This window comes from Rhipicephalus microplus, chromosome 8 (assembly GCF_043290135.1).
Source record: "Rhipicephalus microplus isolate Deutch F79 chromosome 8, USDA_Rmic, whole genome shotgun sequence".
Classification (NCBI taxonomy): domain Eukaryota; kingdom Metazoa; phylum Arthropoda; class Arachnida; order Ixodida; family Ixodidae; genus Rhipicephalus; species Rhipicephalus microplus.
In genome coordinates this window covers 30,123,247-30,149,460 of record NC_134707.1, presented here as the reverse complement: position 1 = coordinate 30,149,460, position 26,214 = coordinate 30,123,247, and the positions used below count along the sequence as shown (strand labels likewise).

At 45.4% G+C, this 26,214-nt stretch overlaps 2 protein-coding genes across 7 annotated transcripts in view; both read left to right on the top strand.

The window, feature by feature from the left end:
• The window catches only part of LOC119165290 (uncharacterized), a 205,031-nt gene that overhangs the window by 18,464 nt on the left and 160,353 nt on the right, over window positions 1-26,214 (top strand). The window contains exon 1 of one of the 6 annotated variants that reach the window (XM_075871419.1): window positions 25,611-25,765. The exons of the other annotated variants lie outside the window; for them this stretch is intronic. The gene's annotated coding sequence lies outside the window, so the exon portion shown is untranslated. Of the gene's footprint in view, window positions 1-25,610; window positions 25,766-26,214 lie in introns of those variants that run through there. 6 annotated transcript variants of the gene reach the window in all.
• Window positions 1,554-2,934, top strand: LOC142768436 (microtubule-associated protein RP/EB family member 1-like). The gene has a single exon (XM_075870409.1). The coding sequence runs from the start codon at window positions 1,784-1,786 to the stop codon at window positions 2,747-2,749; it is 966 nt and encodes a 321-aa protein (XP_075726524.1). The 5' UTR covers window positions 1,554-1,783; the 3' UTR covers window positions 2,750-2,934.

Below are 26,214 nucleotides of genomic sequence, written 5' to 3'. Positions count from 1 at the left end.
CCTGCGTCTTTATCTCATCTGGATTTCTGAGTCTTGAACCAACGGGCCTAAATTGATTAAACCAGCTCTGCATCAACAGTTCTGACAAAAACTACCACCATGGCTGCATTTATTCTAGTTCATTTGCTTTCTTAGTTGCTTTCCTATAATGTTCTCGTTACAGAAGTATTTTTCGTTTGAAGAGTTTGGTTTTACTGAAGAGTTATAAGTAAGACTCGAATAGAAAAATTAGGAGGCCGACTTTCTTATTTTGTTTCTGTCTCTTACTGTTTATTTTCGAATGTCACGTGACATAACCGTGCGTTTTGTTTCGCTCCAAGGTGGTATATATTTGAAACAGAAGACAGCTGAAATGAAGATATTACGCTAAAATTTGTTCCTTGAAGAATAGAAGAGGTGGTCCGAAATAACCTGACATAAAACAAGCGAAGAAGAGGATCTGAAGCATTTCTTTCTGAAGTAGTATTCTGAAAAAAAAAACACAGAAAAAAGTCTGATGCATAGCGTATTAGCGATAATAGGAGGAGAAGAAGAAAAAAAAGGCTGTTTTTTTTTTAGCCGTTGAGAATTTCATCAATCACTCAAAAAGAGGCTAAATTCTCAACACTTCAATATTCATTTACCAATAATTGCTACGTATATTCATTATATATGTTACTTATAGTTTCGACTAATACACAAAAGAAAATACAGGAAAAACTCGCCTACTACTCAGCATCCCCCTGCATTGAATGTGAGCCGTTATATGAGGAAAAGAAGAGGCCCTTCAATTCAACGACTAATCTTGGAACAAGAACACATGGCCGAAAGTCCTGTATTTAGCGCTTTTTTCCCGGAAGGACGACTCGTTCTGCAAGTGTACTTATCGCACAAAGGACTGCGCTGACGTATACACAAGGATGATTTTATTTTTGTCGCCAAATGTTGCTAAATCTTTCTTTCGGTATGATTCAGACTTCTTTTACGAGCTAATGGAAAGCCAAACGAAATGTTTTAGTCTATAAGAGCCCAATCCGAAATCTTACTCCTTAATTATGTCGATAGTGCGATATATATAATCTATCCATAGCTTATATTTGCGATATTTTGGTGAGGTGAGAACAGTGACAAAAACTATTGGAGCAGGCCCGACCATATCATTAGTAGCAAAGAGTTGCGTTTTTCTCAGTTTCAATTAAAGGGGACTCAAATGCCTGCCTACCAAGTTGTCTTATTCTTGTGCGAAATTTCTTGTCGTTTCTGCTGCTGTTCTTGCTGCGGGAACACCATTATAGCTCTGCCAAAAGTCCGAACTGGAGGCACTTAAAACATAGGGGGCAACTGCAAACAATTAACACGGACACCTTGCGTAAGTGAATCCTCAGACATTTTTTTACAACTTGCTCGAAAACAAAAAAAAGAAACCTAATTTTTCTTTTTTTTCTCGCTTCACGCACCTTTTTAATTCCATCCGAATCCTATAGCATCTTTATCAAATAGCACCAGGATGTCCAGGGCCACCGTTTCGTGCAATCGTCACCTGTGTGCGTCAGCGTGACTTGTCGACGACGACGTTAATCAGTTCTCCGTAGTGGGTACGAATCGTCCACGCGAGGGGAACCAACAAATGAAAAAAAGAAGGCGAGCTCGCCCATCGCGCGCCTTCGCTCGAGCACTCGTGAGCACACGTCTCGTTTCGCCTGCCGGCCCCGTGAAGACCAGGCCAAAGAGCGCGGAGCACAGCCGGAAGACTGTGAAGACTCAAGACTGAGGTACCCTGAAGTGCGGCTCCGACCAGCGGCCCATGGAGAACTCGGCTCCGACGCATCCGGAGGAGTGTAGCGGTGGCAACGTCGCCTCTGATTCCGAATCCAGCCCGAAAAATGGCGCGTGCGCCGCCATTGGCAGCACCCGTGACCCGGCCGAGAACAGTGGCGAGGCTTTGGCACCCCTGCGCTGGGTCAACGCATACTTGGGAACGAGGTACGACAAGGTGGAAGACCTGAGCTCCGGGGTGGCGTACTGCCAGCTCACCGACATTCTCTTTCCGGGAGCCGTCAACCTGAGCAAGCTGAACCTGAAGCCCAATCGCCCACGCGAGTCAACTCAGAATTTCGAGGCCTTGCGAGAGGCCTTCGAACAAGTAGGCATCACCCGGGAAGTGCCGGTGGAGCGGCTTGTCGATGGAAGCTACCGGGACAACTTGGAGTTGATTCAGTGGTTCAAGGACCTCTACGAGGCCCAGGTTCCTGTGTCTGCCGCCATACCAGTGGAAATGTGCCACGCCTTCCCGTACATGTACGCCACGGCGGCGTATTTTGGATCCCATGGCTACATGCAAGACTACTACCGCTTCACGGAGGACAACCACGAAGAGACCGGGCCTAACGCGGAGGAGACCGGGACCAGCGCCGGTGCTCTCGAGCCGTACAGGTACGCTGGACATGCTCCGAAAGGGACGGCGGGTCCTGGAGGGAACGCCGGAGCCGGCGACTTATCGGATACCGTCGACGAGCTCGCTAGTCAGATAGTCTATCTCAGGGAGCATTTGTACTGGCTGCAACTGGAGCGGAACTTCTACTACAACAAGCTGTGCGAGATCGAGGTGCTATGCTGGGAGCACGAGCGAGATCACGGCAAGGAGTGCCTGGCTGAGAAGGTACTGGACGTCATGAGGGGAGGCTATGATGAGGACTGGTACGGCGCGGATGAAGACACCACTCAGAGTGGTGCCGGCGTGGCCCAAGAAACAGAACAGGAACCAGAATAAGGCCCATTGGTTCAGGATGGCCAACCACTGCTGACACAACTCCCTGCTTCTGTTCGTCTGACGCCCTCGGCAGCACAGCTCTCCCAGGGGGCGGCCTTGAACTCTTTTTTTTTTCTTGGTCTGTCTTGAAAAAAGATGTCATTTTTCTTTCTTTTGTGTAAAACGGCATTTTTTTTTCTTGGCTTTCCAATAAAAAAAGTTTTTTTCTTGTTTCAGCTGCTTATAGGTCGTATTTCATTATTCGTATAGGAGAGGCAATATTGTCAAGGACGACGCGGAATTTCGATCGTGGGAAAACGTGGAGGGAAAATTCAAGCTCCGCCTTGGTGCCACCGATCAAACTGCGAAACTGGTGGTGTTCGCTTCGTAAGGCTAGCGCATCTCTACGTCTTGCACGTCTTTTGAGCATTTAGTGTCGCTGCTCTTAAATAAGCACTCGTAGTTTAACTTGGATTTGGTTGTACAGCCGCCACCTTTTGTAACCACAAAGCGTCGGGTGGCAGTGGTGCGACTATATGGTGACGCGCGCGCCCCTTCTTTTCTGATGGCTCATACCCATTGCGGGGAATCGGCTGAGTAGTAGGGGATTTTTTTTTTGTATTTTTATCGTAATACTCATATGAGCTAGATATACGTAACATAACAAAATTTAGGTACGACTTATTATTGATCAGATACTTAAAAGAAGAAGAATTCAGCTCGGTATTCTTTGAAACTAATGTTGCCTTCTTCCTTTTTAGTTCAACTTGTGTGTGCTGGGACTTACATTCTGGGGCACGTTCGCGTTTGTGATGATGATAGTTTTGTGAGAGGCCACGCTAACTTCTGTGGATCATGCCCATCTTTCGCGCTGGCTACTGCCTTCTTCATATTTAGTGGGCCAGAAGCCAGCAGTCGGACCCAATGTATCTGGTGTGGGTCCCGGACTCGAAAGGCTCGATCAAGAACCGCTTGTCGGTTAAAACACCCGGCAAGCACCCAATAAAATTCCGCGCTGTTCTTGACAAAAAGGACTTACCGCCAGCTTGCCCAAATTGGCATCATTCTGCGCGTTCCTGAGTGCTCGAGTTCTTTTTTCGTCGCCGACTCGGTGTTTAGAAAAAAATGTTTAACGATGGACAGTGGAAAATACAAACGTTGGCAAGAAGCGCTAACCTTTGTTTAGAAAAAAAATTTTAACGATTTCGAGTACTTTGTACTCAACTATGGAAGATCACTGGGCCGTCCCGCTACAACTTGAAAAAAAAAAAAACAGTCAGCGCAGTATTACCACCTCTTAGCAAACTGGGCTTGCAATTATCGGAGCCTGTTCTTTCTGTTGGAGCCTCATACATAGCTACAGGGATGTTCTATTTGGTGTTCAGCAATTTATCACTCTGACTACACGATTCTCTTGCTAAATTGTGCGTGCATTACGTATTTTCGAACTGGAAATTGGCACTTCAAATCGTCAATTAACTAACTAGCGATCCTGGGAATGAAGGAATGCAGAAAGCGTAGGGGAAATCCACTTTCTACTCGTCCGATCCCCTTCGTTGGTTATGTGCCATCCAGAGAGAAAAACGACAACAACGATGACGACAAGCCGTCATTCAGTGAACAGACGAGAGCTATTGAAGCAATCAGAAGTGGCGTAGCGTGAACTTATGTTCTGGCCAGTGCACACTTTAATTGACCGCCTATGCATGATACCGAATGGCCCACCCACAATCAGATTCGTACCTCTGTTCTTAGTCTCTTACTATTATATAGTTATCAAGTATAGCGGTAAAATTCACCTAGATTCGACTGGAACGTGTCTTTGCCTAATATTTCAACGTGTCTGGACCTAACACCAATGTGCTAACTATTAGCAGATCACTTATGGAAAAACAGTACCATGTTCAAAGGGCTGCTCTTCTTATCGCGTTACATGACCAACGTCAAAACTTGACATTTTACTTTCCTGCATATAGGCACAGCAAAAAAAAAAAAACCCTGCGTGCATTTTGAGTCAATAATTTTTTTTCTTTACATGTCAGAATGAAAAAAAAATGGCGTTGAAAGTATTTCAATCTAAATTTTTACCCTAATAAAAATAATTAGCAAATCACAAAAACATCGTATTATGTAATTTTATGTTTTGTTATATAATATCGGGTGTCTTAGAATTGTTCTGCGCAAATTCCGGATAATTGCAGACAGTCCATAATAGTTTTGCCCCTGAAAGAGTTTTGGAAAGATTATCATTGACGCTTAACTAATAAATATAAATCCAAGCAAACAAGTTAGCGCAGCCCAGCCGCGGTGGTCTATAGTGGCTAAGGTACTCGGCTGCTGACCCCCCGGTCACAGGATCGAATTCCGGCTGCGCCGACTGTATTTTTGAAGGAGGTGAAAATGCTGTAGACCCGTGTGCTCATATTTGGGTGCACGTTAAAGAACTCCAGGTGGTCGAAATTTCCGGAGCTCTCCACTTTGGCGTCTCTCATATTCATATTGTGGTTTTGGGACGTTAAACTCCACATATCAATCAAATAAAGAAGTTAGCACAGGTTAGACTGGGTTAGCACCGATTATCAGATAGTATGGCATCGGTTACTTCCAAGTCTCATGAATGAGACCTGCACTAATCGACGACGCAATGTATTAAAAAGTTACGTACAAAGTTTCGTGTTTTCGTTTCATGTACGCGATGTAAACTGGGCAGTAGCTAAATTTGAGAAATAAGACAACGCTTAGCCACATAGAAAAAGGCTTGAATAACAGGAGAATAACTATTTAATATAAAAACTACTATTATATATTAACGGAACTACATGCTTATAATTCACTTGATTGTCGGGATTTATTGTTTGTCAATGCAATCGCTGAAACCAGCTTGTTTAAGCAGAAAGCAGTACAAAATACAGAAAGGCAAAAACTGATAGGGCCGTGTGCAATGAACATTAATTAGGATTCACTTGAAGTCTGAATTTAAACCAGAAAATTACATCTGAAAAGTCCATTTTTCTGGCTACTAAGTTGCACATTGCGGAAGTCATGTTTCAGAGGGATAGTTACGGATTGAAACGCGAACATTCACGGCTAAGTAAATCACGTACTTTTGTTTATGCAGCGTCTACAACTCGCGTTATATCGATGTAATCTTAAGGCACTACGGCATCAGGGAATCGAAGAACCCTACATAAACAAACTGGAAGAAATAAACAGTGGATTCACAGCCACCATAGTTCTCCCTAAAGAAAGCGACAGAATCCCAATAAAGAAGGGTGTAAGGCAAGGAGACACGATCTCTCCAATGCCAAACCCCGCGTGTTTACAGGAGGTTGTCAGGTCTCTATATTAGAAAGAGTTAGGGATAAGAGTGAATGGAGAGTATATTACTAACCTGCAATTCGCTGATGGCATTGCCTTGATGAGTAACTCAGGGGACGAATTACAGCTTATGATTAGTGAACTGGACACGTAAAGCAGAAAAGTAGGCCTGAAAATTAATGTGCACAAAACTCAAGTAATGCGCAACAAGATCGGCAGAAAACAGCTATTCGCGGTAGGTGGAGAGGCGCGGGAAGTTGTGAAAGATTATGTCTACTTAGGACATGTAGTAACGTCGGAGCCGAACCATGAGAGTCAAATAACTAGAAAAATACGGATGGGGTGGATCACACTCGGCAAGCATTGCCACATCGTGAATGTTAGTATATCACTAATTCACAAGAGGAAGGTATAAAACAGCTGCATCTTGCCAGTATATACTTACCTATCGAGTAGAGACATGGAGGCTTGCAAAGTGGGTTCAGCTTAAATTTAGGACGACGCAGTGAGAGATGGATAGCAAAGTTATAGGTGTAACCTCGAGTGGCCAGTAGAAAGCAGAGTGGGTCAGAGAAAAAAAAAACAAGGACTGAAGGCATCATGGTTGAAATCAAGAAGAAGAAATAGACATGAGCTGGGAATGTCACACGTGGGCAGGATAACCTCTGGTAATTAAGGGTAACTAACTGAATTCCCAGAGATGGAAAATGCATGAAGGAAGAGACAGAAAGTTAGGTGAGCCGATGAGATTAAAAAGTTCGCAGATATAACACGGCAACGGAAAGCAGAAGACTGGGTTCATTGGCGGATAACGGGAGGGGCCTTAACCCTGCAGTGGGCGTAGTCAGGTTGATGATAATGAAGAATTTTTATTCGTACCGTAACGTCCCATCCTACTTTACCTTTATTGTTCCAGAAATGTGGCATGGGAATTAAAAGCAATCACTTATAACAGTCGTTATATAAATAAAAAACAATGTCGCATGTCAGTCGATGTGCTGTAGGGTCATTTCCTTGTCTCCGTTTCGCACACGCTATCTACGTTGACACCCGATGAAGTCTGTTCACGTGCTTAGAACGGTGTCTAATAGGGCCCCTAAACCACCCTCGAAAATTAAAAAAAAAAAGAGCGCGTTATTCTCTCCTGGTGTTTCCACTCTTTGCGGCGTAATTCGTGACGTCAGCTGTTTGTTCACGTGACGTCAGGATAAAATGAGCTCTCGATTTGTCGATGCTCGAGAGATATCTGTTGTGAACTGTCGTGTATACCCTCCTTTGCCACGCAGTCGCATGCCCGGTAGGCTTTGTCACGCGCGACTATCGTGCTATATCTAACTTCGTCTTACTGCGTTTGTGACTGCGCCAGCGCAGTTAGCAGCTTGTATTCGAAAAGCGCGTAATCCTTACTTGTTCAATGTTTAGTTGTGACATTCCACGTGTTGTCTGATGAAATAAGTGGCGCGGAGGAGACAGCACTTGCAGGAAAGGGAGTGAAGGCGAGAGAGAAACTACAGTTTCACATTACAATTCGGTGTGGCTTATAACAGGCCCTTTTAAATAATATCGCTTAACTTAGTATACGATGTGACTTGATTCATCTGTTTCAATTCACCGAAGCCAACGTGGTATGTGGTATACAGTGTGGGCTCTACGCATGCGCTATCGGGGGTCGTGCATGTGTCCTCACATGTGCTCGTCGATGGCCCAATGAACAGCTGGGTGCTCACTTGTTCGCTTCCGGTAGTCGCACGATTAACCGCGCTCGTGTACAGCAGCTGCTTTTTCTTTCATGCTCCTCTTCATAATGCACCGCTTGTGTTTTCAATTTGAAATGCGTTCTAATGGTGTTGTCCGAGTCGTGTCCTCGACAACGTTTTGGGGGCGTTCAGATAATTTGGCGTCTGCGTTTAGTGTTCATCATTTGATGTGCATGTTACGGGTTTTGCCTTGTTATAGTAAGGACCTGCTCTAAGGAATAACGACACACCAACTAAATATTCAATCGAGTTTCTGCTGGACTCGCTCTCTGGATTTCGTGCCGACCGGTCGTGCCCCCGCGATCTCCGACGACAGCGCAGCTCTGGCCGACTGGCTCGCCCTACGCCATCTCCTGCCGCCGACAAGAGCTCTCGCTGAGTGGTGCCCCGTCCTCGGACTCCTGCGGCCGTGTCCATCTTCCTTATCTCCTCCTTACTTCCGTAGTTTTCTGTCGTTCGCTGTCCCTGCGCCTCGCTCTCTCCTTCCTCTCTATCTCTGTACCTTTTAATCCTATCCTTTTCATCCCTCCTTTACCCGCACCCCTCGTGAGATACTGTTGAGGTGTCGCACTCTGATGCAGACAGTTACGGGGCTCGCTTTTCTCTTCCTTACTCTTTAAGAATCACATAAGAGTTTCTGCTATTGTGGAAGCATTATTTGCCTCGTTAAAAAGGATGGTGCAGCGTACTAATCATCTTCACAAGTGGCACCTAAAATAATCTTCATAACAAATTAGGATAATTTTTAGTCATCGTCATTACCATCCCCATGGAAGATGGAAGATAATGACTGTGATCGAGAACAGTATGATGGTCACCATTATCGGTGAAGAATGCTATAGTAATAATAAATATCATAATGCCAGTAACAAAGAAGTAAATCTTTAGGATGATGATAACTGGACTTAATGGGCTCCCCATCCCCTTGTTTTAGGCAAATGTACAATGGACCATGCGAGCTTTTCTCAGTCTGAACCACAGCGGCGGTACAGTGGTTACATTGCTCGACTGCTGTCCGATGTCGTGGGTTTGATCCTGGTTACTGAGGTCTCATTTCGTTAGCGGCGAAACGCTATAGAGGCATGTGTACTAAGATTTGGGCGCACGTTGAGGAACCCCAGATGGTCCACACTTCTGGAGTCCATCACTACGGCGAGTCTCTTAATCATATCTTATAGCTCTGACACTTAAAAGCACACATATTAGAGTTCTTCATCTCTCATTGAGGAGCAATGTCGCAGCGCACAGCGCCCGTTTACCATGTTTTGTACCGACAAATCGTATTGACAGACCAGCTGTAAGTACGATGGCATAGGCCATCACTGCACCTTGCTACAGATACGTTATAGCACCTGGACATCAATCAGTATTACACTGACAGGTGTCATTATGCGTTGCGATTAGCACATCAGTGACTGTGTGCGTGTGCTCTGTTGCTATCAGTTATGTTCCTATCTTTCTTGCTCTTATCTTTCTTCCAAAGGATATCCTTCTCTCTTTGGTCATATTCTTTGCGGCCCTATTCTTCTGGCTGTCCTTTGTATAGGGATTGAATTTAAGTACATTACTTTGAGAAGGGGTCACTTCCGATTCCACCTCACCCCAACAGGTACACGAGAGTTGCATGGATGACAGTCAGTAAGCAAGTATAACTCGTGGTGTTCCGTGCACTTCCGTTACTCTGGAGTAGCGATTGAAGCACACACACGATGATACGCATTCATACGTAAGCGACTATATATAGAAAGTTGCACGAGTTTGTATACGCGATCATCTTCTGCACAGACATGTACAAGAGCAGTAGCTTTGCTAGACATTTTGTTAGTATGACGTATGCCCTTCATTTTAGTAGCGAGTTTAGGCAGTGGGACATTTCGTGTCTATTCTCCTCCAAGTCACGGGAAAACTACTGAGTCAGCGTTTCGTGAAATCTGAAAGGAGCTGAAGCAAAGACTTAGCTGGCCCCCTTTGCACGACTGCAACTATGAACTGGCGATCGTGACCCACATAAAGACTAATTCATAAGGGTTCACTCTGTTTGCATGCTGCATGTGTGCGATGTTTGTGGGGGTCAATGGGTATCACCATTTCATTGATTATCCGTTGTTTATGACACTAACGTTGCCCCTGTCTAAGCTATCTTGCAGGTAAGCTTCTCGGTTGTTATAGCTTCTGCTTTAGCGATTCCCGAGAAACCGTGCCCAATGCACGAAAATAGGTCGTCAGACTCCATGAATCCACTTCGTGCTCTTGGCCGTGGTGATAGATGGCGGAGGCCTAATGAAAGGGAAAAGGCCGGTGCAGAGCCCGGCCGCTGTCGGCGGCATTCGTTTTCGGCTAGTGGGTGTGCCGCACCACGACTGGCACGGTGGCTGCACTACAGGTAATTTTTTTTTCTTCGACAATGCACAACCCGGCAGTGGCGTGCGCGGGTATTTTTAGGCCCCAGTGTCGGACACACCATCTCCTGCATAGGCGATCACACGACGAGACGTTTCGGACGCTAGAAGCGCTCTCTTCTCGAGCGCTGCCCCATCGTTTTTGAGCATGCCAGGGATTGTGGTCCTCGTGGGTACCAAATGGTACGGCTCCACCGATTCTGAATGAATATTGCAATGGGGCCGTCGTTCACGAGTCGGTCTTCCGAATTCAAGAAGAGGTGTACTGCATGTAAGCAAGAAAAGGCGTATATCGGACATGCAGTGTCTCGTGGCTGCTTTGACCATGGCCTTTAATTAGGCTTGAAGTGCGGAAATGCATTGGTGTAGAGGCAGCTGCTTTAGGAAGCGAAACCGGGGAGGGCCGAAGCATGTCGCGACGGTTGCTTCAGCTCCACTGACATGAAAGCTGGGAAGGGATGAACAATGCAGTGTGCGCTGGCGTTTCCCACAGCAAACTAGCTGCTACTGGGCATTGAGAAGAAGGAGGAGGATGAGAAAGACCTGACAGAAGTAATTCGGCGCATTCTTTGAGACATTTCTTCGATGAGGCACTATATCGGTGCCAAGCTTGAAAGCGGGCATGAAGGGAAAGGTATTTAACCTCCACTAACGGTGTCGGAAAGCTGCGTCTGAATACAGCTTGCTTGCTTCCTTGTACCAACGCCTCCTTGTACCTATGTTATGGCTCGTACCCACTACGGCGTCCTTCAAGGTGAGGCTTCTTCTTTTCTAAATGCCCAGTTTCAGTTATTCACGGCATGTAGAGAAGGGTATACTTGATCTCCACTAACTTCCACGGCGGCTTAACTGTTGCCTTGTTCATTTGATTGCACTTGTGTGTTTAGAAAATATTGGTTAATAATTTAGAGTAGCTAGTACTCTCCCGCCGTGACGATCAATCAGCCACCGAAGAGCTGGGCCCAGACGTGCAGTTTAATGACCCACTACTCACCTTCCATGAAATTACCTCCCACTACCGACACAACAGAAGCCGATACCCTTTACCCCATTCAAAATTAGAACGCGCGCAAGAAGTAGCCTTTAGAATGTTACAAACGAGATCGTACCCATCACGGGGCCGACTCAGCCATTATAACTCAGACATAAATTCACAGTGCCCAGATTGCACAGAAGTGTACTGTTCACTCGCGCACATGCTCTGGCAATGTCCCGCGTTACCTCAGGGACCTCTCACCAGTGAGTCCGACTGGGAGGAGGCACTCAGGAGCCCCAATCTCCGAAACCAACTTAAGGCAGTCCAGAGGGCCCAAGAACTGGCGGAACGCCACCACGTTCCCGCCCCGACTCGGGCGTCGCCTACGGTAGCGGCTGCTAGGATGTCCCACGTGGGCACCCTGGTGGCTTAAACTCCTCAGGACCATATATTAAAGTTCTTGACTGACTAGCTAGTACTCTATAACATGGGAGAACATATAGCCATCCTGTGGGCCTCATACATGAGGCACGTATAATGCACCATCAAATTGCAGATATGTTTCAAAGAGTGGTGTCCCAAACAGACTACTTTACAGTAGAAATACACGTTCGTGTCTCTGATTTTAGTCAAGAAACTCGAGTGGTTTGGGAAATTTCATCGGGGATTCCTACACCGCTGCTAAGCGAAGCATACACGGTTTTAGCGGTGACCGCGTACCTTTAACTCATAGTACGCATAGTACGAATCGTCGCATAGCAGTAAGAGTTACCTCATTTTTGTTGCGCATACTCGTCTATGAAGAACCATCAAGACGACATGCGTTTAGAAAAAATGGCAGCATATCCACGGAGTGAATAATGGAGAGTGGGGCGAAGAATTCGTCCATCCATGCGTCCGTCAGTGTGACCGTCCATGCGTTCATCAGCCCGTCCGTGCGTGCGTCCGTCCCTGCGTTCGTCCATGCAGCCGCTCCTGTGTCCGTTCATGCGTTCTTCCATGCATCTGTCTATGTGTCCGTTCGTCCATCTATTCAACACTCCAAGTACCACCATCTCGCATCTTTTCATCATATATTCCCCATATAGAAGCACCGCCATCCAGCGGACATTCCAAGGTCTAAATGAGAGGTGGCACACGCACACTTTCTTACGGCCTGCGCTTCGGGTCCACACCTCGAGTTCATGGTATATACTAGTTCACTGTATTCATGGCACTGCGGCCGAACGCTCGCTAAACCTTTCGAAAACCAAGGAGGTTACGCCCAGCGAGTATGACGTAGCAAATTTTTTCAGTCAGATAGTGCTCAATGTACATGCCGATGGCTGCTAATGGGAAATGAGAGGCGGAGAATCCGGCTTTTACTTTCTTACGGCTTGCGCTTCGTATCTACTTCCCATTTTTAACCACCTCGAGTTCATTCATGGTATATACAAGTTCATTGTATTCATGGCACTGCGGCTCGACGCTCGCTAAACCTAGCTAAGCTAAGGAGGTTACACCCAGCGAGTATAACGTAGCAACCCTTTCTTGTCAGATAGTGCTCAATGTACATGCCAATGGCTGCTAATGGTGATCGCAGCTTGCGCGTTAACTAAAAGCCGAATGCTCCTGTCTTTCATTCCCCATTAACCGCCATTGACATGTATATTGAGCACTATTTTTTATTGTTCAACAACGCACAGAAGAAGTCTCTCACCGGCACCACCTTGGAGGTCAAAATGTTATACTTGCTACATACTACAGGGGACTAACGGGTGCCGCTATAAGGAGCTTTGCCCCTAAATAGTGGTTAATGATTCAGAGTACTAGGTACTCTACTATGGGAGAGCATAAAGCCGTCTCGGGGCCGCACGCTCAGTGCTGCTTCGCGAATTGGACGCGTTTCTGACAGGCCGACAAACCGAGACTCTTAAGTGCTTCGACCCTTATACAATATTCATTCCCCATGACGACTGTATAAAGCCGTGAGGTCGTCACTGCTTGGAATCTCTGGTGAGGCAAGAAAGGAGCTACGGGAGGAATGTTTCCTATAGCTCCTTTCTTGTGTTTTATACTTATAAGCACGAAAGACATGTCTTTCATACCTAGGTCTTTCATATCTATAGGTATGAAAGACATATTAAGCATTATTCACGTGTAAGCTTGGCCAAGAACTTCTATAGAGTTGGATGACTACGAGTGCCTCAGTATGTTAGCAGATATAAATACCACTCGGCTGTTTTAACGTTGTGTTTTACCGGGCTGTCACTATCCTGAGTGGCCTTTTCCATGAACAATGAAACGGGCTATACTGAATGTGCAAAAGTCTTGATGAGTGTTCAGTGTGTCCCGACTGCTATACGCGTGGGATTCAATACAGCCTCAAATATCGCAGGTAAAGTAAATGACCTTGCTTATGGTATAACCGTGTGTCTCATTTAATTTCGTGAAGCAAAGCGGCCACCGCTTCTCTGAACAGCACCTTGAGAAGGTCGTTTGGAGCAAAATCCTTTCGAACTTGAAAACCCTTCATCAGTGTCACTTCGAAGAGAACCGTTGCGCATTCTTATCTCGCCCTCTCGGCAGGATGTGTGCTGGTACATATTGATAAAGTTTATCAGGAAAGAGGTGTTACAACCAATGCAAATACAAGCCTTAATAGACTAGGTTAAAGGTTTACTTGTGGAAAAGCAGCCAGCACTTAATGCACCATGCTTTTAAATATTGCTTGCTTTATTGTCACGTAATTCCATTCATAATATTTATTGCATCGAAGAGGAGGTGCCTTTGTGTTATTGTTATTTTTTTTAGTCACAACGGCAACTTTCCCGTGTTGAAGGCGCTGATAAAACGCGTTCAACAGTCGTTGGCGTTGCGCTTATCAGCCACTCGCGCGAAGTCTTCATTTCGAGTGGCCCATTGACCGTGTAAATGTACCACGTTATCTTTGTTTGCTAGCCTCTTCGGCAAGGACTGTCAATCTGAACACTTGAGGCTTACAACGTGACAAGGTAACAAGTGCTGATAAGGGAGCTTTTTCGCACGCGAGTGAGCGACACAGCGAATACAGTTGCGAAATGAAAGTGATGTTCGATACTGCGAGCCGTGCTGGTGCTGAAAATTATGGATATGAAACTTAAGTAAAGTGCACACGAGGCCTAAGAGGAGATCAGCGGGTTCCTCAAATTAGCTAGAGGGGACTCTGGCAGTGTGATACATCAGTGATCATCGGAATGATGAGTAGAACACGGATTTGCCAAGTCTTTGAGCTTGCGGGCCTCGAACGCACTTAGAGCTTTGCTTATTGATGTGTTTTGATTTTGTATCGAATAAAAGGTTGAACGGTTCTGAACTATTTTCGAAGGTTATGATGGGAAAGTACAACTGCCGAACATTTGCGAATTTTTGTTTAGTGGCAGAACTTGTCCAAGCCAAGCAAAAACAAACTGAGCCAGAACTACGAAAACTAGACAAATCCGTGTACTACCAATCATTCTCACGCTCGCTGTAACCCTGAAACTCTGTGGTTTCAACGGTGGACCTGACACTCGGGCATAGCCCCATTCACTGCGGCCCATGACAACCACGAATAGAAACGGTTCTGCAGTTGGGTGCAGTTCATATCGTTTTAGAAGGCGCATCGAGAGAAGTGCTTTGTAACGGAGAGGTTGGTTCATGCTGGCGTAGTTAGTGATTACAGAGCAAAATTTCTGAAAGGAAGAAGGAGGATAATTACATGGACAATCCTATAGGAAAGTAAACAGAGATGAAGTAGGACTTTGAAGCCTGTGCCATAGATGTGTGCCGTATTCTTTGTTGGTCTAGTGACATTTATATAAACGCTGCAGAATGGTTACGAGCACTGCAGCACTCATGCAACCTCCTTCCCGCCCCGGAGGCGGAAATGTTGTAGGCCCGTGTGCTCAGATTTGGGTGCACGTTAAAGAACCCCAGGTGGTCTAAATTTCCGGAGCCCTCCACTACGGCGTCTCTCATAATCATATGGTGGTTTTGGGACGTTAAACACCACATATCAATCAATCAATCCTTCCCGCCCCGCCCCTCTGTCTCGGCACAAAGTACGTATTCCTAACATACAAACTCCCGTATGTACAATTTGTGCCTTTTATTCGTATAAAGAGTTTGAAAGCGTGGCATTTCGGAGATGAAAAATCACGATTCCTATGCTGCTTGTTTTCGGTTTTGCCTTGCAACTTTAGACATCAAGAACTTCGCTACCGTAGCTGTTCGTATTATTCTTGGCGCGTGGATATAGCCGTGGACAGTTTAGATGGCCAATACTTCGATAAAATTTGGGACACCATTGGGTACCGTCATGATTCTCAGATTCTGTAATGGCAATGTTTTGTTTTCAGCCAATCAAGGCGGCCACGTTAGTCTTCTAGGCCAATCAGCATTGACTAGATGGCAAATTTGGCAAGATGTCAGTGTTTGACAGTGCCCCCAATCCGCATGGCTTATAGGCGCTCTGTAGCATTGCAAACTCCGCAAAGTTAATCTTCAGCCGTCCGGGAATCGGTTTTGGCCAACGAACTACCACGGATTTTTTCACGCAGTACCTTTCGCGTCAAAGCGAAGGTGTGCTTAGAAGCGAAGCACTTGATTATTCTGGCTTCATTGTTGCCAGACGACGTTCCCCTTTATCCCCGTAGTCGTGTCTCCGACCACGACTACATTTGAGGAAGACACAGAAAGAAAAAAAAAATACGCGTTGGATTCATATACAAGTCCGCAAATAAGGAAATGAAAATAATCCAAGTCAAGACAGAAGAAGTCGCGAGAAACCAGCAGGCGTGTACTGTCACGTTTTCGTCATTCTGGTCTACGGCACGAATCTTGGGCCTTGACTGCAAGTCACCACCGTGCGGCGCTGCCTGCGTCTCTGCTTCTCTGCTTTATTCAATGCTTTTTTTTTCTTTTGAATTTTGGCTGTTTTTGACGTCAATCTTGCTCTTTTTTGCTTTGGCTTTGGCTCCACACGAAATCTCACGAAGCCCCTCAGGATAAGCAAGCGGAATTCACTTTTTGTTTTGTTACGAGAGACCCTATGTGACCTCGAGTCTTGAACAAAAAAAAAAAAAAACAGAAAGAACCTACGTCACGGCAGTCAGTTCGTCAGTCCTTTCAAATCGTGACAGTCCCTGGATCTCTTGTCGTTTGCAAGAAGACCGTAGCGCACCATGCACCGTCGAATGTGCACGGCAGCGTAGCGTTTGCACTTTCGCTAGGTGTCTAGCTCGCGACTAGAAGAGAAAGAAACAGTAGAAGCGGGGAAAGCTGCCGTCTGGAAGGAGGACAACCGCGGAAAAATCGCGTTCACACTTGCGGTCCGAATCGCTTTCGCGAGGGCGAAATGACTTTCTACAGGCGGTGTTCCTTCCTGCTGTTTGTGTACAGGGTGGTTTGTGTGGTTCCCGCTGTCTACCGACTATGATTTGGTGCTGAGACAATGGTTTTATTGGTTGCTGCTTTTTATACGCGTGGTTACTCGTCTACGCGTGTGGTCCAATGTGGACGCTGGCGCTACTTTTAACTTCATGCGCTATAAACAGGCGTCCACTGTGGTCACCTCAAAGCGCGCGGGAAGACGCGATCCCACCTGTCGTCTCCGCGATTCTACGTGGCAATATGCCTCCTGACATCATGAAGGCCTCATGCGACACATGTGGTTCCGTACTGCAATTTCTACAGGTATGCCCGGCACGGCGTTTGTTACGAGATCTGATACCACGAAGACGAACAGATTCGATATATTTCTGTGCTCATGGCTTAAGGCATCTTTAATAGTTACTGCAATGTATATCAGGTTTGAGAGGCTGGAATTTTGGAAAAATCATGCTCATCTGAGTGCCGATTACTGAAAACTACTGAGTACGTACGCGAACACGCACATTGGTCTACTTGTAACGCAATATTTCATTGCGATCGATAAATTTGCCAAGTCACATAGCCCCTTAGGCCATAAGTACAAAATTCAGGTAAATCTATGAAATACGCCATGGACCTATGAACTACCCATAGTTCCTGAGCTACTCGCGTGCGCTAAACCACTAGCCGATACCTTCCGTAAATAATAATGATGATGAGTGTACTTATGACTTAGGCTGATTCTGAAACGATACGGCCCTACATTTTCAATTTGCTGGATCATTATGATCGAATGTTATTTATCTATTACAGCCTGGCTCTCTCGTTCTCTTTCTTACCTTTTTTTATTTATTCGTTCGATGGGGTAGTTTGCAATTCATGTTGCCAAAGCTGGAAGTCGTTGTAGTTTCATGAATCTCTTGCCCCCTTTTCTTCTTTATCACCGAGTCCAAAACGGAAAAAGATTTCAGCTCCTACCACTAGTCACTTAATACTCTTATGCAATTAAAGTTCGGCGCCTGTATACAGGTGACGCCTTCTACGGGTTTGATGTAGAATACCCTGAGATGATACATCGCAATGTCATGGGCAGTTTTATGAATATTCTTTCTATACACACATCTTATTCTGTTGTGAATATTTACTCTAGTACGTATGTTCTTTTTTCTCTGTTTTTGTCATAACGACGCCAGCTCGAGCTTCACCTAATTAAGGTGGCTTTCGCGTTATCACATGGCGACGTGCTAACGAGTTTCTTGATGAACAAAAAAAACCAATCACTCGCACTGCACAACCACGATGTTCCGCATCACCCCATCGTCCCTTTCGGGGAGACGGTGTAATTGTTTTATAGCTGGTCAGGAAAGGAACTTTTTAGCTTGTCCTCGCATGATTGGCCAACATCGCGATGACGTCCGCATATCCACGCTTCTCTCCAACCACACGGCAGCATGCGGATCGGTTCGCCTTCCATAAGATAGCACCCCAAATATAGCATCACAAATTTTGCCTTTGGACTTATTTTTTTTGTACTAGCTCCGCATATTCATCTTGTATTTTTTTTTTCAGTAAACACTACAGGACACGTGCCAGTCGCATCTAACGGGATGTGTTTAACAGGACGGTGCGTACATGCTTAATCAGGTCCTGGTAAAAATCTGACTATATCTAGGACACCAGACAAAAAATTTTCTGTGTTCTCTTTCTATCTATCACTTTAAGCAGGGCATGGTTTTAGGAGTGTAGCACCGGCCTCCGGAGAGTGGCTTGAGACCACACGCTGCGTTCTTCAGAGGCTCCAGCGAGCCGTGAAGTGAGGCTACCGTTGTACTTGCCGAACGGATCGAAGAAGCTGCGAGCCCGACGATCGCCTTTATTATTCCTCCTAGGTCACCCAGTTGCGGTTGGTGGGCTTGCGCGGTCATGCGTTTAAAACGCGGAATCTTAATTCACAACGTCGGAGATTTCAGCCTTGACCTGAGAAGGGAACGCGCGTGGGCTGCTGGCGTCTCGAAGTTGGACCGAGACAAGTTTCGAGAATCGAGGAGCGTATTGGAGTGTTGGTGTGGATTCCCGCTCCATATGTGGCAGTATACCAATTTGTATGTGTATTTAGTTGCATGATGCGGACCTCTATGGCTATGGTCTCAGCAGGACAGACAAAAGCGAAATACGAGAATGAATTGCGAACGTAGTTGGGTAGAAATGACACATACCCAAAACACTCTCTGAATCATGCGTGGCTATACGTGCGTATGCATTCTATGAATGCGTGGTACCTGAGGAAATTATCACCTTCGACAGTCAAAAGCTCCCTTTCAGGGGTTAAAAAGATCGTTGTGTAGAGCACCCACCAGGTGAGAAAAATCATGGTAACAAATGTATCCCTAGTTGAGGCTGTGTGTTGCTTTGGAGCAACGGGAAGACATCATCAATTATAGGTAGGGTCGTTTAATTCTATCTTACGGTCAATAAATGCCGAAATTATCACCTTCAACTCAGCTGCGTCTACTGCAAAGCAACGGCATATCACGTGCGTCACCAATGAACTCATTCCTGTCCTTGCTGTGGCCACGTTATACACGCAAACTTAACCTCGTCTTGCTTACTGCGTCAAGATCGCACGACTGCCTTCTTTTGGAATTTCGTGCGTGACTGTAAATGACCAGCGGATATCTTGCCTACGCGCTACATGTATGCCGTCCATGCCCAATGCTTCTTCTGGTTTCGACTAACAGGTCCTAAACACCCGTTTCTTCTCTGTCCAACTCTGTTGTCTTCCTGTATCTTGAGGTTGCACCTATTATTTTTCGTGTCTGTTGCTCACGGCGTCGTTTTCAGTTTAAAGCTGGGCTCTTGTGGGCCACTAGGTTTCTGCTCCGTAGGTAAAGATCGGTTAGATGCAGCCGTGATAAACAGGGAAGATGGGGGTGAAGTAGAATCCATGATTTGAAAACGCCTGTGCCACTACCAATGTCAAACTATAACTGAGAATCAGTGTGAAAAAATGAACAGTGTAGCTGCATAAAAAGGGCAAAGAAAAATTAAAAGAACACTATGGGAAGCATACATCTCTCATCACGATGAATGGGCTCAAGGAATCCGTCACCGCTAACTAATTTTTGTTCATAGTATTAACTTTATTTAGAAGTCTTCGCAACACTTCATCGACATTTACGTAAATTCGTAGCATAATTGTGCTTAGTCCGACGCATATAGGGCCGTCTTTGTGATCCCCCCTTTTTTTTCGCTGTTACGTATTATTTTTTATATGAAAATTGATTTTGTGAGGCGCAACAACATATGCAACGGTTCACAAATAGAAGTTGCGAGAGTCACACAACTTTTTTTTTTTTGCACTTCACGAAGCCAAAGTAATTGATTGGACTTTCAAGGGAAGGTGTTTCAAACACGCGGCCAAGGTAGTGGCCCCGCCTGCACATAACTATGTTCGTTCCATTTTTTTTTCGTGATAAGTATGTTCAGGAGCTACACAAACGTTTATGGAACTAAACACTTTTTTTTTTGTGAGGCACCACCTGCCATCGTCAATTGTTGAAGTGTAACCGTGTAACAAAAAATGCGATGAATCGAAATTTGCGCCTCCAGGCTTCAGTCATTCTGGAAATCGGCATTGCTATGTGTCTCGAAGCCGTATCTTCAAATCACCTTCGGAAATGACACGTACTATCTTCATCAAATGCAACGCGAACAGTGAAACGTGGGGCCCAAGCATTAGTAACAGTATCGCGCTCTCCGTCCAGTCATCACCACTGACCGGTGTGCCCATCTGGTTTGGCAGAACTGCGCGACGCCTCTGCAATGCAGTATTCCTGCTTGCACTCTGGTTCCTATGTTGAGCTCATATGGGTCGGCGTAGGCGTGCCAGGCGCTTTACGTAGTTTCACTTTTAATCTTCTTAATACCTTTGTTGCCTTCGTTTCCAATATCAAAACTAGAATACAGGCGAAAATATCGGACTCTAGGGGCATTGCGCAGAGTTGCCTGACAAAATGTGTGGAGAAGACGTGTCTAAAGTACTTTGCTGGTAGATGCACAGTGCATTTTATGTAATGCTTGCGGCAAGAACTCGACTGCTCGTGTTTTATTTGACGCCGACTGTGCATATGTGTTCATATGTGCGGTATTGGAAATGCTTTCTTTCAAACGGCAGCGTTAGATGACACTTCGTGCGAACTCTTCCAGCCCTCATCTCCTTCGCTGTCCCGGTCCTTGCAGAAGACTAAGTTGTAAGGAATGATTTGAACCTGGAGGAGTTTGTGATCTTGCATGTCGAGTGGATGCAGCTAAATTTAAACGCACGGACGAAGGAAAGCAAAGATGCATTCGTGTTTTCTTCGTTCGTGCACTTAAATTTAGCTACCCATGACTGCAGCCATGACTGCGGCCAGCCATCTGAGGTAAATTTGAGGCCACTGGTGTATGCTGGTGTATGCTGTACAGTGGTAGGGCGATGTAATAAACGCTGGAAGGCCGCACGTCTTGTGGGAGACATCTCGTGGAGGACATGCTAGAGCTGTGGAAAGGGGGGGGGGGGGGACCTTATATCACGCGGGTCAACGGAGGTCAGACGGAGACTCGTGAAGTGTTTCGATGAAGTGGTCGGCCGCTAGGGGTACTGATGTCGTGTCGGGCTCTATTACGAAAAGAGTTCATTAAATTGGCTATCGGGATACCCTACTCTGAAATAAGGCAGGAATGTTAACAGACGGCACATCGACTAATTGCCTCGATCATTCTTTCAGGACCTCTGAGCGAGAAAAGGGCGTGACGGGGTATCCAAGGTAGCCTAAGAGAGGACACGCCCTGCCATCCATAAGCAGACTATCTGATTGCCCGTCACAGAAGGCAGGTTAATGAAGCAGCAGCCATTAACAATGATTTCGAACAATCCACCGTATTCGATATCGCCACGGAATCCATTAGCCATTGCAAATATCATAGCTTTGTGCAGGTTTATGGAAGACCTCACTGCTATCTTAGGACCAAGGTTACTGGATGTTGGCCTCGGCTGGAACTGTTAAACGATACTATTAAGAAGCGAACTTCAGAGAGTCGTGAATAACAACAGAAATCTGTACATAGCTGAGCTATCAGTGAAGGCAAAGTTGTCGACTGCGCCTTACGATTTGGACAGGCGAACCACAAGTCTGATAACGAATCGTCACATACCATGAATGGAGGCTGTTGGTCTATTCCTGGCACTGCGGCGAACTGCCCCACAATACATAGCGTCTCTGGTTGGTTGCGACTTGTTCTGTTCTTTTTAGGGGCGAAGCTCCTCATCGTATAGGGCAGTCAATTCGTTAGGCGTATCGAGCAGAGCATATCCTCAGACAGACAGTCACACGGACAGACGGATGGATAGACGCTTCGCCCCACTCATCATCACTCACTCCTTGGATATGCTGTGATTTTTTATGGTTATGGTTGGGTTTTGTGGCTTACGCGAAACGCAAGCAATGACCACGAGCCATCGGCAAAACGATTTTACCGTTTGGTTTCGTTACCTGTTTCAGTCTTATCTGGGCCACGGTCGTCGTCTGTTTTAGCGGACCAAGAGCCAAAAATAACCTTTTTACACAGTGATTGGTCTCGCTTCGTTGATTCTATATGCAAAGAAAAACTTATATGCTAGGCACGTATGGACAAAGGCAACGGCGAGCGTTTCTGAAGTTCACTTGTCTTTTCACTGGCGACGGTGTGGTGTTGCATTGATGAGTTGAGCCGCAAAGCAGTTACTTTGAAGCTTCAAGCTTTTCAATTTTGTTGACCTCAATGACGTTTTTTACAGTTTTAGTGCGAACGCTGTACTGGAAGAGTCGCTAATCTAGTCAAGGCGTCGTACCTTTGAAAACCTGCCCTGCTTTTACTCCCATTTTATTGTTGTTGTTGTTGTTTTTTGTTATCTACCACCTAGAGTCACTGTAAGCCTGCGTACAGTGGTTGCAGCTTTCTTTTTTTAGTCACTGGTGAATACGGATGACAACATAGGCATGTGAATGCTCATGTATTTTATAGACACGTACATGGGTATGCACATGTCATTGGTAGAGGCAGAGAGACACTTTATTAAAAAAGAAAAGTTTTTTGTGGTCGTTTTTATATCGTGGGCACGCTACTCTGCATAGGGATGAGGAAAGGAACTAAAAGATTTCAGGAAAATCTCAACTAACAAGACACTCTAATTGCAAATAATTTTACCAGATTCACTTGCACATTTAACATTTGTTTATAATCTTTATTAGTATATACATATACTCATATGCTTATATGAGCGTATGCGATGATCTCTATATGGTCCCTTTTCGATTCCGCCTGAAGAATATTCTTCCAGCTACCTCATTCAATGGCGCAATACTTATGTTTTACATTTAATTTCATTAATATTAACTTTCCGCAGGTCACGGGATTGAATCCCGGCTGCGGCGGCTGCATTTTCGATGGAGCCGAAAATGATCTAGGCCCGTGTGCTCAAATTTGAGGGCATGTTAAAGAACCCTAGGTGGTAGTAATTTCCGGAGCCCTCCACTACGGCGTCTCTCATAAACAATGCGGGTTTTGGGACGTTAAACCCCGCATATCAATCAAACAATGAAAATTCAATTCAGGGCACTCCCTCGAACGGGCATCCGGCGTGACACGATCAAAATGATAAGCTTAAATTGGTTTCAGCAGCAGTGATTACTCGGGTGTATTATATCACTTGCGGCCGCAAATACTGGTTCAGGTGGCAGTTTCCGGAATTCTCAAGGATAAGAGCCGAAGTGTATCCACTCTTTATTTCATGTGTCTGCAGAAACTGAAATATACACCTATACGTGCCGAGATGAAAATTCGCAGAGGCAACCAAAATTTGACGTTATATTCCTGGCAGTTATAGTCTTCATTATATATAAAAAAACATCACCCATTAATCTCTATTCTGTGGAGATTATCCGCAGAATTTATTTTGTAGCTTCACACATATATGATATGCACACTAGAAAAACATATATACTGTTGTGCAGAACCTATCATTTGCTGGTTCATCTCTATCGTCGGTTTGATTGCCTGTCGTAATGACAAATTTTAAGGATGTTTACACAATGAACAGTCATTTCATGACTCAAGAACGTGAGTATTTCAGTTATTTATTGTTCCCAATTTAGAATGCACGCCTTAAGTCATTAGTTTTGTCCACTCAGTTTTTCATTCTTCATCACTACTTTCTTAATCCAAATCGCTGTTTCTGAGGCAGTTTAAGACACTAACCAATTCATGCTACAGAAAAATAAAAAAAAAATTAAAAACGCTTCTTATCCGCATAGAAGCTATTTCTCGTAGTTGCTTCAAGAGTGTTCAGGAATTTGCATTTTTCTATGAAATACCTACACCTTGGAATGGTATAACTGTTAGGAAAAGCTTGAAATAATGAGTGACTCTGAAGTGTAAACGTTCTTTGCATTACTTTATCGTTTTCGTACCGATCTTCTAATGTTCACGGTAGGGTTTCGAGTAGTCAGCTCTATGTATCACTTACTATAGCTTGATCACCATATCTCATTCAATGTATTGTTTTAACCAATTCTGCTCGAGCAGAGAATAGTATACGTGGGTGGCGCATTAGGCCAAATGTTCACATTTAGTCAGTTGAATGCCCCTTTTTATGCCATGGAATAAAAAAAAATATAGGTATATTCCGTGGTCTATGTTGGTCATTCTGCTACCTTAAAATTTATTTGATACTGTTACGAGCTAGTGACGGTACACTTGTGCCCATCAAACGTGCAACGTTTGATGGGCACAAACGCAACGTACGCAAGTGGCACTCGCAACGTACGCAAGTGGCACTCGCAACGTACGCAAGTGCCACTCGCAATCAAAGGATAGCGGTGGGAGTGGTCGTCAACAATCTGACATCGTCGGTGAAACGCGATGGCTTCTTTTACGCGCAAATATAGAAAGGCTGTTATACGCGAGCTCTCCGCAGGAAGGGCTCAAATTCTCCTATCTGACCCAACCGCTTGTATTCAATAATTCAAAAAAACTTAATATATTATTTTATTTTACTGCCAAATATAATATTTGTCGTCGGGTCAACATTTCTGGCGCCACAGCAAGAAGTAATCATGAAGGCGGAGAAAGAATATTTCACTTGCGTAGCTTTTTTTTATCATTATACTGGCGCACTTTCGTTGAAACACGATGTATACATAACTTGTGTGGTATGTTTAGAACCGTTCAGATCGGGCCTAGCACCTATGCTCCTGCACACCAAAAACTTCAGAAGAGCATGACATGCACACGTGCTATACATACATCGTGCATACGTGTTTTTCAAGTTTAAGTGGTATTCTGTAAGTGTCCATTCATTGGGCTGGCCCTTACAGCGTGCACCACTATTTGAGTAGAGATGGAAGCCACGTTTCAATGGCCTATCTGGCCCACTTAATGTAATTACTGGACATCTTACTATCCCCAGGTTGAACGAGCAGTTGCTCCGAGCATACAGGCGACGTATTCCTTCTAATGTAACACGTTTTTTTTTTGTGTGTGTGTGGATTATCGCTATCTAAAGTCAATCTTCGCGTTACGATCGAATAGCGAAATAACATTTTTTTCCCTGGACGCAATAAAAATCCCCCCCCCCCCCGTTACAATCGAGTAAATACGGTACATGAAGCGAATCTCCCGAGCTGCGCTTTTGCTTGGTGCATGCGTTAAAACCAATTGCAGAAGTGAAAGCGCACCGTGACACTGTTACCGCCATGTTTTGATCGTCGTCAGGTACCCCACTATCTCTAAAAATCCTCGAAAAGCCACCAAGATCATATTCTTCCTTGTCGTCTCAAACAAGGGCTTGAAATTCTCTGGAAGAGGGAAGATTCCCCGCATTAAACGTGACGGAAATCCGCAAGAGTACCTAGCATCACGCGCGCATCCCCAGGCTCGGTACCTCAGTACAACTTATCCCTATCGCTAGCGACGCTGGCGACAATTCGCGATCGGCGTTTACTGGCGGGGCTTTCGACCGTTTGGTTCACTCGCCTTCGGTAGAGCGCACGAACCCTTGCGAGCACTTCGTACACTGTTTGTTGGCACTTTTACCAGACTCCCCATCACAGCCATCGAAGACGTTGCCTGGCACCTCAAGAAAATTGAAACCGCTGTCATTCGTACCGTGCGTACGGAGCATCTTCGGCGGCGTCACCTCGTGAGTTTTACCGCCAGCGAGCGGGTTGCATGTGTTGTGTTGTGTGTGTGTCAATGGCCGGAGAACCGCCACCTGATGTGGGAGGAGTTCGTTGCCGGCGTGCATTCATGCGCGTGACAGGTACCGTACGGTAAAAAAAAAAAAAAAAAAAGAGAGAGAACAGGCTGGAACATGGACCATGCTTGTTTATTTGCTATCGCCTCGCAACGCTCGTTCGCTGCTAGGAGAGGGCCGTTTTTTTTTTTTTTTATATTTGGCTCGCTCTCGGCTTTCCTGCATTGACGCTCCTGTCTTTTACGTAAGCGTAGGAATCGGGCTTAGACGTAAACTCCCCCCGGCCCCCGATGAATTAACGCCCGTGCAACGTAGTACGACAGGTTCAGTTTTCACGAATGTCTCGCTCTTTGATCGTGGCAATTAATGCTTGACAGGTCGCATTAATTGCGGTC